Source organism: Sphaeroforma arctica (assembly GCF_001186125.1).
Source record: "Sphaeroforma arctica JP610 unplaced genomic scaffold supercont1.147, whole genome shotgun sequence".
Lineage (NCBI taxonomy): Eukaryota > Ichthyosporea > Ichthyophonida > Sphaeroforma > Sphaeroforma arctica.
This window is the reverse complement of record NW_014040411.1, coordinates 28871-51438: the sequence shown is the minus strand read 5'-3', so window position 1 is coordinate 51438 and position 22568 is coordinate 28871. Positions and strand designations below refer to the sequence as shown.

Below are 22568 nucleotides of genomic sequence, written 5' to 3'. Positions count from 1 at the left end.
CTATACATATACATACACACACACACACACACACACACACACACACACACACACACACACACACACACACACACACACACACACACACATATATATATAGTATTACTGGTTAACTCGGTGCGTGAGTCCCGATTGTTGTACGTGCCACAGCCACGGACACTGCCTCGGGAAGAACTTGTACCTCCGGTGCTGTCGAGCTCATTGAAGAGTGGTCGATTTTCTTTCTGTTCAACTATTCGGGTTTGTGACCCCGAAGTGCAAACTCTTGTTTCTTCTGTAGGACAGTTCGATAGGATTCTGTGTACTTGCCGGTTATGCCATGTGTTGCCCTTTGTTTCACCTTCTTTGATTCTAGTATATTTGCACTCGCAAATGTGGATGATATATGTGATGAGCTCGAAGTCTAACCCCCGGAGAGCTTACAGATGCTCCTCTATTGTATTGCATGAAAACGCTGATTGGTTGAGACCTCTCTACAAAAAAAAAGTGTGATATGATTGAGTAGTTCCTTCTGTACGGGCGAGGCGTCACATTCGTACCAGCTAGACAGGGTCGAGATTCGAGCCCGTCTGGAAATTCCACATTTTGAACATAGAAAATAACTCGAGCGGTTCTCCTGTGCAAATTGCTGGCACTGGTGCAACGCGAGACTGAAACCAGTGTGCGAAGGACTAGTTTTTACTGATGGAAAGTGAAAACCGAAAATTCAGCAAACTAGATGGACGAAGAGGATCCGGAGCGAGATATCCAACGTTGCCAATCGTTTGTAAGGCGTTTGTTGCAGTTCGAAGAGCTGTGGCGGTATGATCCTGTGTTAGTCGGGTAATCTGGTTCTGCAACTGGGCACTTTGGGCTTATAAATTGCTTAGTAGATCTTGTTGTTGTTGAATGAAATTGCGTAAGTATTGGTCCGCCATGATCACGATGTGATCTGTTGGAAGGGTAGTAAAGTGTACGGCTTGCGGTTTTAGACGTGAGGAGAACAGATAAGTGCATTCTGTTCCCTCGCTTTTATACCCCTGCATAAAAGCAAGTGAAGAGTCTTGTGAGGGAATGACTAATAGTCACGTATTTTCACCATCAGTATATTGTACTATCAATACTGATAGTACAATCACTGATAGCGATAAAAACCGTGACGTCATTCCTGATACAAGATGATAAAACATAAATAGCAGATTGAAATCTGCGGCCATTTTTGTAAACAAAACAAGCTAAATTATAACATCCATAGCAACTTCAAGCTCTGCTCATACTACTCTCACTACGTACTGCTCTGATAATCTTTGCGAGCTTCAGCTTCGGCCTTCGATCTCGGGAGCTCGAGAGGACTTTGTTTGGCACTCTTGGTCACAATTAAAACGGTGTGTTGATATCGCTTAAAACCAGTCTGTGTAATGTACCTCTGGAAGCCCCAAGCAGCCAAGATGGCGGAGTGCAGACGCCAAGCTGTCACTTTTAGTTGATATCTGTTTGTAATCTCTGTCCGTGTTGTAGTATGGGCCGTGACCATGAATCGCGATGGAGTTTTCTCTAATAAGGCGTGTGCCATATACCCATAGAATTTTGACTTTCCCGATCAGGTCTATATTCAATGATATAAGACAGACATGCGGTGTGCACTTAAAATACTCACCGTAGAGTTCTGATACTATAAAATCGATGTTATTCTAATGAATTGAGGGCAAAAATAGCTTTAAACTAATAGTATTATCACAAATCATCATGTCGGCAGCGAGTATTAAAATCGGCGAATTTCAAGTCATATTGATTTCGGGTAAATTCAAGTATGACGGAGTCACCGGTGACATGGTATCAATTGAACCAATTTATTTATTGGCTATTCGGTTTAAGTCAAACTATGCCCGATTTGGCTGTGACGTTTCAGGGGCTAATCATTTACTGGGTGATATAACGGACATACAGCATTACGTGTAATTATTCCGGAACACACCTCTGTGCAATTATAATTTTTGGCGAGAGTCGATCAGCATGTAAGATGGTATCAAAATGCTGACATTTTATCTATTGGTTTAATGCTGCAAGGCACACAGTGCAATCCACAAACTGCCAGCTCCACTCAATTTAGATTTTCTAATTTAGTCTAGATGCGAATCTTGTCCATTCGCTATTTGATGAGTTAACCGATGCGTCAATCATTTGATTTCGCATTCAAGTCCAAATAAGGGTTCACCACCCGAGCTGATGATGCCTCCTCGTTATAGATCACATCGGAACTGTGACTGCTTGGAGTGCTCCTTAACGGTCTATAATCAAACAGGTTCGCCGAACTACCGAGGCGTTGTGTTGATTCTTGATCATTCTCTACACCTGTGAAGGTATTTTTTTTTAAATATAAGCAATTGCGACATAAGTCCGCCCCATGAAAATATCAAGACATGTTGAACTTACGAATACGCGGACATACCACAACCTGGTGTGATAACATTGGTTTGTCATATACATCACTTTACGGATACGATATTGGGATCTGTGTTGGAGAAGCCGAACACGCTCCCAGGCTATGACAATATACACAAGATAATTTTTTTCAAATGGGCACACACTCGCATACTAGGATTGAAGACAGTGCCTTACAAATCGCAAATAAAAAGCGACGTAGAATTTTTTTTTTTTGGAAGAAAGCCTCATGGCTTGGCGCAAAGCACAGCAATTCGTGCATAATTGGCTTACCAAGGCTATAATGAGAAGGTAGTCTCTCACATTCCTCGGCTGTGCTGTCCGGTCCTATAAACATACGCAGCAGTACCTTTGTGTGAGTGGCACGACAAAAACTTCCAAGAATAACATGCAATTGTGTGCTAAGAAAATGACTCATGTATCAAACTAGAATTCCATAGGCGCGTTCTGACTACGGAAATATGCAGGGAATGTCCATCAGAAACCAGGCAATAAAAGCCCACTAAGATGGAGTCAACAACTTCACTCACGTGCGCATTCTTCAACGATACACAAATATCAACATCTTTGCATAACATATGGTTTAGACAGATGAGATATTTCAAGGAACAGAACGAATCCGAATACATGTACATTGGATGGCAAATATACCTACATGTGTGATACATAAGCGAATAGTGATATCATATTATTTTAGACACGAATCTCCATGCGTGCGCAGAATCGGGAACACGCGAGTATTTGGGCAATTGAGCAATTCCCAAGGGCAATACACATTCAACAAAAGCAATAGTTGTATCTCTGGGCACCGATACAAACAGCAATTAATAGCTATACACTCTCCTATCATAACAGTAGTTGGCTAATATGATAAAGAAGCCGGTACATACTCGATACTGGCTGTTGTAGCTCGGTATAGACTGTATTGTCGATCGAATTCCTCTGTGCAATCATTCTCTTGGTTGTCGCATGTACTAAGGCATTGACATCGCCATCTCCCATCATCCATGTGAACCTAAAAACATATTCCAGATGATGAGAGCGATGAGTGTACGAGCATGATGAATTTTACCCGTTCCAACATTGGGAAAACGATTCGCCTTGGCCCTGGCCAGAGTTAATGACCAATACGACAATCGCGATGCATACGAATGATTGGATAACATGCGTGTTCATGCACAAATCGACGGCGTGAAGGGTTGATAGCATATACCAGGGTAACAATGCAAGAATTTCAAGCGACGGCCATTACTACACTTGTGAAGTATCTGTCGCCACTTGGGGTGAGAACTCACAGAAAAAGAGTAGTACATAAGTACTTGCGTTACTGTTGGTGATGTGAAGCACTACTTCATCAGAACAAGGCATCTGCTAAAGGGGAGCGGCAGTGGAGAAACATACTTGCACTTTATATTCTCGTTGTAGGTCATAAGGTCGTTCTTTTCATCGACAGTCAAGCGGCCCTGTGTGGTGGTTAGAAGTTGTTTAGCCAACCTTGCCTCTAATTGGTGTGTGTACTCGTGTGAAGTTTGTACACTCATGCATCCATCCACCTTGAGCACACCATCCTCCCGTGTAAGTTTGGAACAGGACATTCAAACACTATGTACATATAGGTACATGGAATCAACTGTTTGCTCGTATCTGAAAGGAACATAAGACCAACACAAAACATTACACCCGGGTAAAAGACACCCGAGTATGCGCTCGATGTCAACACTACCCCGCATTCCGATCTATTCAGGATAATCTGATATATACGTGTTGCGTGTAACATAGCTTCACGTAGGCTCATATTAAAACTATGTGAAATAGTTTGAACTGGACACCCATAACTGCAGTGATGTGCAAGGCATACTCAAGGAGTTTGATGACCCGGCCATACGCGTGTTCGTATTTACATTCAACGCTCAAGAACATACCAAATTTCTCACGATCCTCGTAAAATCATTTATGAGCATATCAAATGACGGCCTATCGTCCGGTTCAAAAGCGGTGCAATCTAATATTATCCTATAAATGTCGTCGCTCCAGTGATCTTGCTTCATCAGATAGGTGCTGATGTTTAAATTTGGATTGGTCAAGAGCACTATCACCTGTTATAGAAGCGGCCGAAGATTAAGGTTAGGAAACACGGTATCAGGAAAAGAACAAAAATAGAACAATTCAAGTGTATATACATACTCACTTGTTCGTAGAAATGAAACAATCTGAAGTCATATCAGGCACATAGAATTACAACTCCTGCAACTCCGTTCTTGTACATACATATTCAAATATATACATACATACATACATACATACATACACACATCTGCATATAAACACCCTCAGAAGCACATAAATAGAACGTAAACTCGCCTCCTTGTTCTTCAAGCTTTCAAATGGCATCATCCCATTGGATAGAATCTCCCAAGCGGTGATGCCAAAGGCCCAGACATCAGTGGCCTGGTTTGCCTTGAAGCTGTCAGTATATGCAGTTGATTTGAATTGGATGAGCAAGCTTGAATTGAGCTTGGATTTAGCTACACACCCATGAGTTGAGCAGAATAGTTAACAAAACATCATATCCGTCTGAAACGCGGCTGCACAGGCTGTGGTATATTAGTGTACTGAGAGTTGTCATGCACATATGAACCCAGCATTGCAACCAACACATACATCAACCACATATATAGAACAGTCAATATAAATACAACATGCTTATTTGTGTGCGTACTTATCTGGCCCATGACAACGGTACATACTCCATGATGTTCTCCGGAGCCATCCACCTGACAGGTAGCTGTGCACTTTGTGATGTTTTTGTGTACTGCGAATGTTCGTCCAGTTCTCGCGCGAGTCCCAAATCGGACACCTTCGCTCGCGGCGGTCTGCAAAGAAATGCATTGTGAAGAAAGTACGCAATGCATACTTTATATCGAACCACACTATACTGGATCAACATAAATAGATCCTGATGAACATATGGAAGTACAAGATTTTGTAACAATGTATACTGTAATACATTACACTATAGTTCGGTATATAGAAATACATCAGCACATACGAGCTACACGACATATCTCTAGTCTGCTATGCCATATGTCGTGATTGACACATTTCTCTCCTATCGGCACTGCTACACTCCCTTGGCAAATACATAAGTAATCGACGTAAGAACACTGAGCACCTGTACAGCTCAACATGACCAGGGTCTCAAACTGACAATCACGCAGAATCTTGTCCATAGAAAATACGCACATAACAATCTCGCTCCAAATATCTGTCTGATGTGTGCATCTTTTGTCCGTGACAAGGCAATTTCTAGATTCAATACGCCTACCAATAGCGAATAAAATTTGTTCATAGGAAAGCGTTTTTCTAATCCTCTATTGTATTGCCAAAAACCTACCTGTTGTGTGAGTTGGGTGTCTGTAGCAGCACATTTCGAGCCGCTATATCGCGATGTACTATTTTCATGTCATCCAAGTACTTCATACCGCAGGCGACCTGCTCGAGAATCATGATTTTGATTCGCATAGGGACCGGATCGGACTGTGAAAGTGACGCCAGATGGTGTTGTGCGTCACCTGTGGAGGTCGGGGTTTAGAGTTTTAGGGTTTCAATGTTTTAAGGTTTAGGAATAAGAGTGCAGGCCAAATACGTATCAATTCGCCACCGTTCGGGATTTGCACTGACATAGACACAAGCAATAAAACAAAATAGCGTATATATATATATAAATATATATATATATATAAATATATATATATATATATATATATATATATAGACACACACACACACACACACACACACACACATATATATAAATATATATACTTCATGTTGTTGGTGAGAACTATATAAAACCAAGGTAAATTATACTGTGGAGTTTTAGTAACAACTGTATAAAGCTTACCCAAATCACAGAACTCCAGCAAGAGAAAAATGTCGCCACTGTCCGAGCACAGGCCGAATGCTCTAACCACATTGGCATGCGTAAAACTTTGCATAATTCCTGCTTCTTTCAATATGTCATCACCCGAATCCATTCTGAGTGAGATCGTTGGCAAGTAAAGCCAAGGAAGATAAGGGGAAGGATGAATAAAGGCATATAGTGATTAAACAAGGTTTAGCTGGATGTTTAAACTACTCTAGAATGGAACATATGCATTAACCCCCTCCCTTAGTAACTACCAAAAACGGTATATTTCATCGAAACGGTTGCTTTGCTCGAGAACTGCACATACCCGGTGGCTGCTACTTAGCACTACATATACTCGATAACCTTATCTCGAGAGATGTTTACAAATAAAATATGACATACGTATTTGACGGGCTTTACTGTGAGATGTATGATGCATATTTGTTAACCTTAACTTACGAGACTCACTTGCGAATCTATATTCAGATACACACATACTTGGTAACCTTAATGGCGCATATTGATGATTGATTCTCGAGGAAAACTACGCCCTTGTTGACTGTGCCGAATTGACCCGAACCGATACACTCCAGGATGGTGAAGCTGTCACGATCGATTGGTTTGGCCTATAAATAGAATAAGTAGGCAAATGCGCGAGAAGGTTGGGTCGTGCTGACATCACGGTAGATCTCACATCTCAAGAGACAAGAGCCAAATGACGAACTGAGACGGGCTGAAAGTACACGTTGCAGTATCAAGAACAGGGCCACTTGCGCATGGCACAAGTCGTTGGCAGCTGTCTGTCTATGCCGTATACAGACGTTTCCTGTAGCATACAGCTCGACCCAATCTTTATAAATGTGCGCAACAACCTGACCTACAATACATATTTCTACTATCTAGTCGAGAAATATTAGAAACAGACTAGTTTCTCCTGCAGATCAGACTGCTTAGAAATATTTTCCCAGTCCTAGTCCTGAGCTAATGACGAGAGTGTGCATTTGGCTATCGACTTGATAGGTTGTGAGAACAGACCAAATCCGTATACTGACACAGCTGAAATTCAAACAGTTAAAGGTGAATATGTGCTCCTATGACAACATAAATTATGGACACTCAAATACGGTTATGGGAGTGCATGTACCCGTTCAGTACTTTAAACACTTACCGACTTCTGCATTTCTCGCAAAACTGCCTCGCTACTAACAGAGCCACCCCTTTTGAAGAGTGTTTTGGCGATGTTGTTCATTTTCTCCTGCATCCTGCTTTCGATTCGCCGATGTCTGCAGGGTTTTGGTATGCAAGATTGAGCATTGTGAGTCCACGTCAATTGACTTGTATACTCGAGCTTTGTGCGTTTGTATACACTGACCAATTATGTGAATGTCTGTACATATACAAACGACTAGATATGTCCAATGATACATACACGTGCATACAAATAAAGAACTAAACCACCTGAGGAAGAAGCACAAGATACAAAGCATCCCAATAGCAATGCCCACAACAGCTCTCGCGCCTGCACCTTCTTACAATTTCTGTGCTGATGTAGGTGTCCCATTAATCTATACAAGATTGGAGTGTCACAGGCATACTCATATATACACACACCCACAAAAGGAATCAAAATCGTATGCCGTCTATAAAAGAAGCAATACAGCATACCCATATATACACTAACGGCACATACCGTTTGTAAAGAAACCAGAAGAGCAGGGCTACCAGCGCCACAACAGACACACAGCCCACGGCTATACCGGCAATGGCCCCTGCGCTGAGTTGGAAGCCTTCAATATACTCAACCACAACTACCGACCGACACAAGGAGGAAGCAAGCATGTGTGTATGTATAATCCTTTTAGTGAGTGTCGCTGACTTGGACGCCTTCAATATACCCAACCACAACTACCGACCGACACAAGGAGGAAGCAAGCATGTGTGTATGTATAATCCTTTTAGTGAGTGTCGCTGACTTGGACGCCTTCAATATACCCAACCACAACTACCGACCGACACAAGGAGGAAGCAAGCATGTGTGTATGTATAATCCTATTAGTGAGTGTCGCTGACTTGGAAGCCTTCAATATACACCACAACTACCGACCGACACAAGGAGGAAGCAAGCATGTATGTATGTATAATCCTATTAGTGGGTGTCGCTGACTTGGAAGCCTTCAATATACCCAACCACAACTACCGACCGACACAAGGAGGAAACCCCAGCGTAAAAATACTGAGCTATCACGTGGAAAAGTCACTCTGACGATGGTGTCCAAAAAAGGATCACCTCTATTAAATCTCACCAGCGATTTCATGCTCCGTTGGTCTAAGGTACTTGTGCATGCTTGTTATCACGCCTCAGACTCGCAACAAAGTGTAAGTTGTATATATCACCTATATGTATACGGTTGTCACAAGCCATTTTCGTAGCCAACATATATATTACTTATACCCATGTAATTATGCTCCACATGTGCTATATTTCCACTGCCACAAACATATTTCCCAAGCTGCAAATACACAATTCATAATCAAGACTTCAGGGTATATATAGTCTACTAATACATACATATTGTGTGATGGTCATATAATCGCTTCGTGATTTGTACTTACAATGTTCGCCGTTGACCATTAACAAATAGATTCCCCTGTCGAGAAACATCTCGGGTTCTGTAAGCAGGAAAGTGGGATTGAAGAACACCAATTCTTGTTTGCATCAGCAGAAGACAAACTTTAACTGTGTGTAGGTCGTGGTATGTCCGAATATATTCCGGTTGTCACCGGCACTATAGTTTATCCGAGCTCCTCAAGATAATTCGCGATATAATGGTCGTATCGAGCATAGGTTATACACACACACACACACACACGCACGCACACACACATATAAATACATATACATATATGGACATACATACCTACATACATACATACATACATACATACATACATACACACAAACAAACATACATGTATTGTATATATATATATATATATATACATAATAAAAGTATACAAATGGGTGTGTTCCTGTATATTCTAGGCGTATATTATTTGTTGTACATGTGAGAAAAAAAATGACCGATAGAGGTAACTACATTTATAATCGAGTAATCCTATACCCGAACAAAACTATGGCACATAGTCATGACCCTCTAGAGAAAAAGACTAAAATATAAGGGATCGAACTAACGTCCTGGGATTGAACTAACGCCCAAAAGAGACATGGTATAGCCAAAGAATAGGAATATCATAAAATAATTATGACATTGCCTGGAACTTACCCTTTGCTCTCGTTTGCATGATTTCCTTTTGGCCCTGCGTGTTTATAGATACAAGACAAAATGTAAAAGCAAGTTCAGATGCAAGTTACATTTTCATGGGACCAAGTGATCTTGGAAGAGACATTGCAAAAATAAATAAAAATTACAACGGCGGAAATTTCAATATACTGGTGTATCTTAATATTAATGTACAGATCTACATCCAGCCTGACTTTGGATAGAGTCTGAACAACATTGATGTTAGTTACATATATATACTTTAAACTAGTCAGGTATATATATATATATATATATATATATATATATATATATCTATATCTATATATAATATATATATATATATATATATATTATATACCACACGAAATTTGTTCATATATCTGTATCCATGTATATATACAACACAATAGATACACGTATCTGCATCCATGCATACATACAACACAATAAATACGCATACATCTGCATCCATGTATATATTCAACAGCACAATAGATACAAATACATTTGAATTCATGTGTATATACAACATATACCAATAGATAGGTCTACACACCTCAATGGGCATGATAAAATTCTGGTAGGTGCCGGTCAAATTCGATCCATCGGACTGCCGCCGAAACGCCGTTGGTTGCTTTTGTAATTTTCAGGTTCGGGGTTGCAAGGGTTTTAGGTGATGAGAGTTATAGTGCCCACTTTCACACGTGTACATGAGTATTCGAACAGGTTTCGAAGAATCTGTCAACTAACATCATTACAAAAATACAGCATAACACTTGCCGACCGCGGTGATGTATTACGTGCAGCTGTACACAAAACAATTGTATACATGTCGCATATACAGGAATAAGTGTATGTGCATACATACATACATAAATATACATTTACACGAACATATATTAATAATATAACAATACAATAATATATACAAATACACACACACACACACGCACACACAAAACACACATATATATATATACATTGTGATATATATATATATATACTATATATATATATATATATATATATATATATATATATATATATACATACATACATACTTATATATATATATATATATATACATATATGATGTATATATATACACATAAATATATACATACATATATATGTTTGATATATATATATACAATATATATATATATGTATATACATACATACATACATGCATACATGCATACACACACACATACATACATACACACACACACACACACACACACACACATATATATAAGATATATATATACATATAAATATATTACAGATATATATATATATATATATATATATACAAAGTACACCTGTTCACCTATCTTCGCTCATATTCAAATGCAGTGTATAAACAGGTCGATCGCATTGACGTCTGCTACTGGAATGGACGCAAACAATACCACACATGCACTATGCGTACATTTCGATATATGTGCGTGGGTAGCTCTGTTCGTACAATTAGACATGTGCACGAAGATTCGCTATGGCATTTCAGCAATGATATATGTGCGTGGGTAGCTCTGTTCGTACAATTAGACATGTGCACGAAGATTCGCTATGGCATTTCAGCAATAGTAGACTTACATCGCTAATGTCCGCAAGGATAAACGGTACTTGACTGGTTCCAAACCAGGTTTTGCTGAGTTGGGAGATTTCGCTCTCATTGAGTGGAGGCCAGCCGTCGGCAAAGTAGAACGTGACGTTGAGTTGTGCTGAGCAAAGGACGAGAAAAATGCACAAGATATTTATAGGAATACTGAAACGTAAGTGGTATGTAGTATGTAGGTTAACGTGTATGCGTAAACCTGTTTGTTGAATATTGAAACGTATGTGGTATATATTCAACTGTGTATGCGGATGGAACGCGGTATTATTATCTACAATATAGTGATAAGACGGGTTCGATCTGTTTGAGTACACTTGACCGCACCTCAGATAGGTCAACCGTCAAAACATACAAACACACTGACGCTATAAAATCAGATTAAATCCGTGAAAGATAACGTAAGATAATCATCCACACACTCACCAGAGATACAGCAACATACAAATCATCCAAACACTGATACAAACTCACTCGAATTCAGTCAACGACATGTCATTGCCGGCATGTTGCATTACCTACGAAAGCTCTGCACAGAAGCGACACTGAATTCACTATACTCATGTACACCCCAAGAGATAGCACAATCGATTTAGACGTTGGTCTGACAAAACAAACGACGTATCGGAATTAAACAAACCTTGCAACAACCAAGGGGCACAGCACTTACACGCACCCATCAAAACAACAGACTGAGCTCAGAGTGAAAACTACCCATCAAAACAACATACTCAGCTCAGTGCGAAAACTACCCATCAAAACAACATACTCAGCTCAGTGTGAAAACTACCCATCAAAACAACATACTCAGCTCAGTGTAGAAACTACCCATCAAAACAACATACTCAGCTCAGTGTAGAAACTACCCATCAAAACAACATACTCAGCTCAGTGTGGGCCAGGTGTTGGTCAGACAAATACTACATTGCACTATCTCAACAACAATCAAAGGACAATGTAGTCATGCTTTCCAGAAAACAATGCTCTAGCAACAGATATATTACATTGCACTATCTCAACAACAATCAAAAGGCAATGTAGTCATGCATACCAGAAAACAATGCACTGGAAAATCGTATGAAACATGCACGAGCATGAGAAGTTCAGATTGTGAGCGAAAGAGTCTCGAAATTGTATCACTCAATAACAATCAAACAACAGAGACTCACGCATGCTAACAAAGATGATGTACAGCACTATCGTATAGAACATACCCGAGCAGTCCCGGTCCGTATAATGGTCAGGCAAGACGGATTGTATTTCTCCCGGTTTGCATATTGTCCAGGGAATGCACTGGAGGAAGTAGTAGGTCTCTCCATCTGGTACAGTATTGTTATAATAATGAAAACGGGATATGGGATCAATTACGACTATTGCTATAGGTAACGGAATTGTGATCACCGAGTGTATAGTAGCGATGATGGGCGATGATAGCGCTCGATATGGCTTTGTTTATTGATTCTGATTCGCGATGAGCGTGGCATTGGATATTGGATATGGCATTGTTCAATGATTCTGATTCGCGATGAGCGTGGCATTGGATATTGGTTTGATAACAATCATGGGTGTGGTGATGGAGTGAGATTCCATAGGCTCAATGCATGTGTATACGAAAGATGTGTATACGAATGATTCCAAATGTACACCACAAACCACTCACACACTCACGCATGACACCTTCGAATCTCCAGACAATATTTCTAGACTACCGAACTTTCGATTGCATCGTTGGTATGAATACGGTGAGGTGTTTGATCAGATACACGACTACTTCAGGCGTGGTTGAAAAAGTGTTGCTATTTTGCAGTTCACATATGTCCATCACAATGTGAAAGCCATGAACCAACCAACTTAGTACAAGTACATAGGCCTACCATCGGATACCAGATCTATGTAGAAACCATCGTAGCACGATTGGGCTGAAACTCCCCAAGCGGTGTCGGTTCTGCAAGGGATCGATTGGAATAGATACACACAATTGGTTTCACGATTTAACATTTCAGAGCATAGAGGAATATAGCTGAGAATACGGCCAAACCTTCAAATATTCGCCCAATTGTATCAAGTTTTGCAAGTGATAGAAACGTTGTACCATAGATCTGGGCCACTATTATGCGTCAAGACAATTGAATAGCGGTTGAGATATAACTAGTTCTCTGATACCCAATTCCCCCCAAAGGCGTAAAAAGGCTACAAGGGGTTAAAGGAGAAAGATCCTTGATACATACTACACAGATGGCCGACTGTGCGCGTCCCCCGAGCCATGATTGACCATGTTGCCGAGCATATCACATGTACAAACACTCGGGATGCACATTGTGCGTATCAGTACATAGACACAAACACGCAGGTTTACACAAACATCTTATATATATATATATATACACACACACACACACACACACACATATATATATATATATATAAATATACATACATACATACATACATACATACATACTTATACCTATATATATACACATGGCTTCACAAATAGATACATAAATATATACACGTAAAAATATATATATATATATGCATAAATATATATATATGCACATATATATATAAATATAGAAATATATATATATACATGTAAATACATATATACATGTAAATATATATATATATATATATATATATATATATAACATATATATACACACACACACACACACACATATATATACATGCACACATAATAGATACATAAATATATATTTTTATTTATATTCATACACATACACATACACATACGCATATATATATTCATATACATAAACATTATATATATATATAAATATATACATATATATATAATGCATATGTATATGTGTATGCATATATATATATATATATATATAATGTGTATATGTATATGTATATATATATATATATATGTATATATACATACATACATACATACACACACACACACACACACACACACACACACACAACATATATATATATATATATATATATATACACACACACACACACACACACACACACATATATATACATATATATTGTATATATTTACGTACATAAATTTTGTATGTAATGCTTGTGTATTGTGTATTAAAACCTATATAAATTTACTTGCACTCCTTGCGAGCAAAGCCCGTTCTTGGCCCGTAAAGCCAGGTCGTCCGCGCATATCTACGTATACACATACTTGCATTCATTAATATATCACCAGATTCAAAGTCCGGCTTTTGATTCCAACATACCTATTCCATTTACATCGCAGGATGTTGTATGGATCTTCCAGGGACGCTGCTCCAGGAGGATACGAGCACCTGTTTGTACATTGCACTCCTGTGAAGCCATCGACACATAGGCACGCTGGGAATACAGCAGAGGTATTGCGGTCGTGAATACGTTAAAAGGTAACTTTCAGTGCGGGTGTGTGTAGCTGTCGAGTGATCATTGGTGAGACCATAATGAATTCAAGGTGTCGAGATACAAAGTTAGATCGAGTATACGTATCGATATGTATGTATGTAGTTTTTAACGATGTCTAAATTGATCTTGACGATGTGCTGGTATGGACCCGACACAACACGGTTATAAAGTAGATTTACACATCGCAAATTTATATCCAACACATCGATATTTGTGTAGGTTCATATGATTTTGCCCCTATAATAGACCTTCACATTTACATTTACAACTATGTGATTTAAGCCAGAACATCTACTCACAAAACAAGCACACGTGTGCTTTGAACAAGCTTTTTTGCTTTTTTTTCTCGTTCCACGAGGATTTTCCATCCTCAATTCTGCAGAAAAAACATATCCGGCTTTCAATCTCACATACGCATCTACGTATGTATTTCTCGTACGCTTACGATCCCTTCCAGACACACAACGTGATGGAACAAAATCAAAAAAATAAATAAAAAATCAACCACGCAGTACTCACGATTCCAGTTATCAGTCAGAGCCTATCACATCCTTCCCGTGTCTTTCGTATAGACCCCCATAATCCACTACCCCATAGTTTACGAAACTACCGCTATTGAATATATCACATCACAAAACTTACTGGCATCTGAATACTGGGTGCACTCTTTCACAACACGCCCGCTGGGGGGATTTCGCTTAGTGCTAGCAGTCAGTACGGTCTCGCACGATGCGCCATCGATTTCACAAGTCAACGCGCCTGGTTTCTCATCAGCCGCCTGTACTGAAAGACTCGAACATGTCGAACAGAGTTGACACAAGCCATCCTCAACGAAGGAATCATCCCTGCACTTTAAACAAAGAAAGGCTCCTAGCATGGGAGAGAATGTGCTATTGCATGGTTAGGAGTGTAAGTGCCCGAGCAAAAATACCACATAATATGTAGGTAAATATATATATATATATATACATATACATACATACATATATACATACATACATATATATATACATATATATACATACATACATACATATATATACATACACGTGGGAGAATTCACATGTCAATATTATTTAATTATACATAGAAAGTGTGTAGCACAGGATGTGCCACACGCTACAACACTATTGTTATAACCAGTACGAGAAACTCTTAATTAACTGTAGTGTACGTCTAGACTCAGACTAAGAAGTATTCACAATATATACATACATACATACATACATACATAAATACATACATACGTACAATATATATATATATATATATATATATATATATAATATATATTAAAATATATAAACCTATATATGTATATATATGTATATATATATCTATCTATATATACACATACATGCACTCATTCATACTATACATACATACATATATATATATATTATAGTACATATATATATATATATATATATATATATATATATATTCACATATATATATATATACAAATGTATATAAATAAATATATGCATATGTAACTACGCATATAGAGCTCTACACTGAGATATTGCACACTTTATCCTCCAAGTATCCAATGGCACACTTCTGCAAAGTGTCTGGTCTCGCTGTACAATTCTGACATATGTTTATTTTAGACAAAGCCTCACATATTGAACACAAGCTATACTTTTGCACATGTCTACCAGAAGAAAACAAGACTGTAGACACGCATCTAAATCTTTGCGGTGCAGTTCATGTATCCCGATTGGTCACTCACACGAAGCGTCAGTATCGGTGTGCAATTCAGATATCCGTCCATACCAGACATCCGTAATAATCATATCAGACATCTGTAATAATCATATCAGACATCCGTACGTAACAATCATATCAGACATCCGTAATAATCATATCAGACATCCGTAATAATCATGCCAGACATCTGTAATAATCATATCAGACATCTGTAATAATCATATCAGACATCGGTAATAATCATATCAGACATCCGTAATAATCATATCAGACATCCGTAATAATCATAGCAGACATCTGTAATAATCATATCAGACATCCGTAATAAGCATATCAGACATCCGTACGTAATAATCACATCAGACATCCGTAATAATCATATCAGACATCCGTAATAAGCACATCAGACATCCGTACGTAATAATCATATCAGACATCAGTAATAATCATACCAGACATCCGTAATAAGCATATCAGACATCCGTACGTAATAATCATATCAGACATCAGTAATAATCATACCAGACATCCGTTATAATCATATCAGACATCTGTAATAATCATATCAGATATCCGTAATAATCATATCAGACATCCGTAATAATCATATCAGACATTCGTACGTAATAATCATATCAGACATCAGTAACAATCATACCAGACATCCGTAATAATCATATCAGACATCCGTAATAATCTCACGCGCATGCGCAGGAGAAGAACACACTCTCCGCTGAACATACCGTACAGATGACATTCCGTGCTGCTCTCTATACACATGGGCTGCTTAAAGCATTCATGCTGACACTCGTTGCCTACGTATCCGGCGGGACACTCGCACACAGTGTCAGCTTCAGTGGTGCATTCTTGAATGATAGATCCATTGCCGCAAGTGCCGCACTTGTGGCACGTATCCAAAACTGAAGTTCAGGGTATGGGTGGTGAACAGATATCGATGAGAATCATGTATATGTATATGGTACATTGTCACCAACCAGTGGAATGGATCAAAGAGGCAGCTTGTAGGCTACAAACGAGTATGCAAGATACAAATGATAGAGACCAGTTAAGACTGCGACCACTAAGTCTGACGCCTATGCGTGCGACCTCTAAACCTGACACTTACGCGTGCGTCAGTTAAGTCTGACGCTTAGCCCTGCCTCCCATCCACTGGACTCAGAAAAATTGATTTATCATTTAATTTAAGAAATATGAACAACATAAAGGGCGAAGTGGTAACGATGTGTGACTATCTATGATAATGGTTTTATTTGGGCACAAATTCTATTCTCGGTATGTTAAATATATACATATTTATATACACATAATATATATATATATGAATATGCATATGTATATTTATATGCTTCTGTATGTATTTATCTATGACACTAATGGAGGGGGTTGATGGTACAAATCTTTGGCTGAGGTTCAGTGGGCAGAGATGTTAGGCAACCTTCTGTTAAGATATACTCACACCAGATGCTATTGAAAGTAAAGTACAGTAGTGAAGGCGGTAGATGTCAGGGAATACACCTGAGAGAGTAGCAGAGGGATTCTTCTTGTTGTGCACAAGACACAGATTAAGCGCGAGAGGGAGGATGAGAGGGGGCTTGAACAAATAGATTCTGGATTGGCATAGTGCTATCCATACAAACGCTTACAAGACCTTTGTACAAACACGCACATCATATTTGCGTACAAGTACACACGTGTATGGGTACGCATTGGTACGCATCGATGATGGTTTTTGTTTGTCGGGAGTATATCCCTGTTTTGCAATTGAGAGGACATGTGTACTGCGAGAACGATATCTCATCTACGGTACGGGTGAGCGGTTGCGAGATATCCGAAGTATTCGTATTAAAAATAAAACCACATCCACATATAAGTACAGGCATACACACAGGCATTTCGCTATGATATTTCTTTAAAACAATACAACAACATACAAAAATGAACTGTCCTGCATGCATTTGTACCTACATTTATCGGCAAATGTGCCTTCCTCGCATTTGTGGTGACACGAGAACGGCGTCACCAGCAACTGCTGTGAGTAGCTAGTGTGCGGATCCGTACTCGCGACTATCTGTTCATGGCAGTAACACGAATCGAAGGCTGTCCGCAGATACACCCCAAAGCATGACCAGAGAAAATATGGGTATTAAAACGTTAGAAGGATTCGTGTATGGATTACGATGTGGATACGTACGAATGACGTGTATCTTTATTTTTTAAACAAACAACAGGGGCACATTGGTAAAATATTTGGATGGTGGTATAACGTAATGAAGGCTGTTCTCGGCTGCATGCCACGGAATAGTTGGCAGCAACAACAAACGTAAATACGACAAATAGGATCTAAAACCCATGCAAGCACATACCGACGAGGCTGTCCAGGCAGCCAGCATCCCATGAGCTTACCAGAGAATCACACTGCTCTACGGCATCGTTGTTGAACACCACATTACCGAACCACGACTTCAGCGTGACTTTCCCGGTCAGGAGTTCTGTTTAAAGATCGGAATGAGAAATAAAGTGAGAGTCGTCAGCCTACGACAGTGCATTCTTACTGCAAGTGAGGGTAATGTGGGTGTGCTGATTTAATGCGGGTAAAAGTCCACCAGAGCACAACGTATTCCCCAGCCATATGCAAGGCAGTACCACAGTATCAGCACAATACGTTTTCCTACCACAAGCATGATCTTGTGGATCAGGATTAGAATAATGAATACGTACATATGTTCATTTCTATATATATATATATATATATATATATATATATATATATATATATATATATATATATATATATATACATAATATATATATATATATACTAATATATATATATATATATATATATAGTACATACATACATATACATACATATATATATATATAGTACAAACATACATATATATATATAAATACATATATAGTGATTATAGTGATATACATATAGCGATATATATATACACACACACACATATATATATATACACAAATAAATACATAAACACATAGATACATCTATACATAAATACATAGGTAAGTATACACATACTCATATACATACATATATACATATACAGACATACAAAGATAAAGACATATCTCAATACACCAAAAGTTACATAATAGTAACATCAATAATTTAAAAACGCTACTGCGCACTAATTCTACACCTACCTGGTAAAATAGATGCTATGTCATTTGAGGAAGGTCTCCAGACTGCCTCCCAAGTGGACGAAGTGTTTGTGATCCCTGAAAACGTAACACACAAGACAATATTTATTCAACAATAAACATAGCATATATGACCGCATGTACGATAAGATATACCAACTATCGGATAAACAAGTTGGGAGAAAATAAAGCTAGGAAGCCACCGTAGAGTATATAGAAGGGAATATTTAGAGGTTCAATCGTGCTATATGGAGTTTTTTTCAGCGATACACAGGAAAGTTTAGGACACTCGTGCATGAAGTCGGCAATTCGAAACTCCACAAACTGAGAAAAGAACTATAGCATACCATCCGTGGTGGTGTATTTATCAAGATACGGATGTAATTCATCAGTGACATTAAACGAGAAAAGAACTATAGCATACCATCCGCGGCGGTGTATTTATCAAGATACGGCTGTAATTCATCAGTGACATTCTGGGCCTTTGGTATCTGTTGCCGCACTTCTTCAGTTTCGATTTCTAGTCCGATGGCGTCTATGAACTGCTTGACCGAGAGGGCTCCCCCGTTCGTTGCTTCGTTGCACAGTAGCTCGGAATTCACCTGCAGGAAGGTGTGCGAGGCGTGTAGTGAGATGAGGGTTCTATGTGATCTGTAGAGCAGCTTTAAGGACTAAGCAAGGGCTTGGTATGTACAATGTAACATTAGCTTGCTATTGATTGACATACTTGGGTTATGCATGTAGGTTAATTGACCTGGTAGACTTTGCATGTACAATTTAACATGGCTTGCTATTGAATGCATGTATCATAAATGACGGGTTATGCATGTAGGTTAATTGACCTGGTAGACTTTGCATGTACAATTTAACATGGCTTGCTATTGAATGCATGTATCATAAATGACCTGGTAGACTTGTCGGATAGGAGTATAGAAACAAGTCGAATAACTCGAACGATCGATGTCCTGATAGAATGTAAGATCTCACTTGACGATTCATATGTACGAATAAAGCATCAGAAGAAATATATCATACCATGAGAAACTGAGCTCCAGCCCACACACCGCCGCCTTTCACCTTCGCCATATTGCCAATGATACGACAACTTATGCTGTGGGGCATTGAATGAGTGCAATGTGCTTGAGTTAAAGAACGGGAAGGGTACGACGCAATAGCCAAGGCAGAAGGATCGAATCATGTTTGCGGGTAAACGCTCCATACATATCCTTGAATGAGCATTTCACCTATGCCAGATTTCCATTGATACGATAACTTCTTCGGTTCTCCAAGTCATGGGAAGATTGTATCATGTCAAGTTTATGGACAAGGACGGCATGCCACAGTTGTACGAGAAGTAGGATGTGAAACGATATAAAAGTGGATAGTGTGTACACAGTAGTGCTTGTAGCCTTTCGCCTTCGCAAGTTGCTCAGTCTACAATGAGCATAGATTCAAAGGTAGCATAGATTCAAAGGTAGCATAGATTCAAAGGTAGCGCAGGCTAGGTATGGGAGTAGGAACAGGCACGAATGGATGGGTATGAATGGTGCAAGGCTACACAGAACAAACATGGGCGAATTGGGTTGGACAGTATTGAAGACTGGACTACCGAGAAGTCAGGTACTGTCTACTGAGTGTAGGCAGAGAAGTGTCTGAGTGTAACAGCCATGGTAAATACAGCACGAGTACGATATCAACAAACTGTAATTATATAAAAATAGTAGATAAGAAGCAAGTTTACGCAGGTAAGTTACAAAGCGTGCTAAGCCAAGGTGCATACCGTAAGTGCACACTATCAACTGAGTGACTCAAGTATATATATGAATGTACACCGGTTGTTTTTGGGTACATACAGCGCAAGATAGCCCTGGGCGTAGACACCCCCACCTTCTCGTCCCGCACTGTTGGTGTGCACGCTGACATTGTTCAGAACGCTCAGAGACACACTCTGCATCAGATTCAATGCTCCACCGTCCAGCAATGCCCTGTGCAAATATGTACATTGAACGCCAGCAAGAATAAGTGAGTAAAAATAATTGAGTAAGAGTAGGTGAGCAGGAGTGAATGAGAAAGAGTAAATGAGTACGAATAGGGATGTGAGATTAAGGGAGTAAGAATGCGTGAGGACAAGTAGCTACGGCAAATGCATCATGCGACAATATTAAAATGAATACGTGTTTTGCTTCGTTCCGGGGTTCAAAGCAAGTGGATCATTTGGTTGCGTACTATGTGACTGAGAATCAGACCTTCCGCAAACAATGCGAGGCTAGCACTCGCATCCCATTGCGGTTCTATGTTTCAGAGTGGAGTGTGTATGGACATAATTTAGGGGATGAGGCTTAGAGATAGGTTCAGAGTTCGAGGGTCTAGGCCAACCATTCAACGGATTCAAGAGATTCATTTAGAATGTAGCACTGATTCTAAAACTCATCGACCGCTTGAACGTACCCATTTTTGGCAAAGAGCGTGTGGGCTATATCGGCACTGTTCGCAGACATCCCACCTCCAAACCACGCTTGGTTCCCAACGAACGTCATGTTACTGATTGTGATTTTCGGCATTGTCTGCGTTGAAATATACGATAACAGATGAGTTATGCCCAACAGTAATTTATGCATGTGAAGATTAGGGTATAGTTTCAATTTTATGAAGTAATTACCGATTTCCAATCGGCAAAGAACATTTGGTCACTGATAACGACATTTGATATACAAGCTGTACTTGATATTTTATGTAGCTTTCTAATAATTCAAAGATAATAGTAACTACCAAAACCAACAAACCTCGTATTTCTGTCAGCATTATCGGAATTTTCTGCGACAACCGAGTATACGGAATTTCCAAAATTGAAGTGTGAAATGACAAGTTCAAGGGATCCGAATGATATCAGTGCAACTGTTACTGTCAAGTATTAAGTGTTTCTGCAAAGTTCAGGAGATACGAATGATATCAGTGCGACTGCTACTGTCAAGTATTAAGTGCTTCTGTAAAGTTCAAGGGATACGAAATAGCGCGCCATCAA

The 22568-nt window shown here is 39.2% G+C and overlaps 1 protein-coding gene across 2 annotated transcripts; it reads right to left on the bottom strand.

The window, feature by feature from the left end:
- Positions 1-1843: 1843 nt before the first annotated feature.
- Positions 1844-22107, bottom strand: SARC_03040 (the record flags this gene model as incomplete). Of its 2 annotated transcripts, none has more annotated exons than XM_014303176.1 (28): positions 1844-2331; positions 2695-2748; positions 3312-3436; positions 3823-3884; positions 4344-4517; positions 4783-4885; positions 5169-5351; positions 5816-5993; positions 6326-6459; positions 6830-6957; positions 7500-7614; positions 8022-8139; positions 8945-9001; positions 9616-9649; positions 10172-10249; positions 11215-11342; positions 12448-12552; positions 13108-13178; positions 14470-14584; positions 15287-15489; positions 17016-17277; positions 18344-18475; positions 18742-18867; positions 19550-19624; positions 19971-20148; positions 20582-20657; positions 21400-21531; positions 21995-22107. In XM_014303176.1, the coding sequence occupies 28 exons, from the start codon at positions 22105-22107 to the stop codon at positions 2153-2155; spliced, it is 3438 nt and encodes a 1145-aa protein (XP_014158651.1). In that variant the 3' UTR covers positions 1844-2152. The 2 variants fall into 2 exon arrangements, with proteins under 2 accessions (XP_014158651.1, XP_014158650.1); XM_014303175.1 differs by having other exon boundaries at positions 5169-5294.
- Positions 22108-22568: the final 461 nt, after the last annotated feature.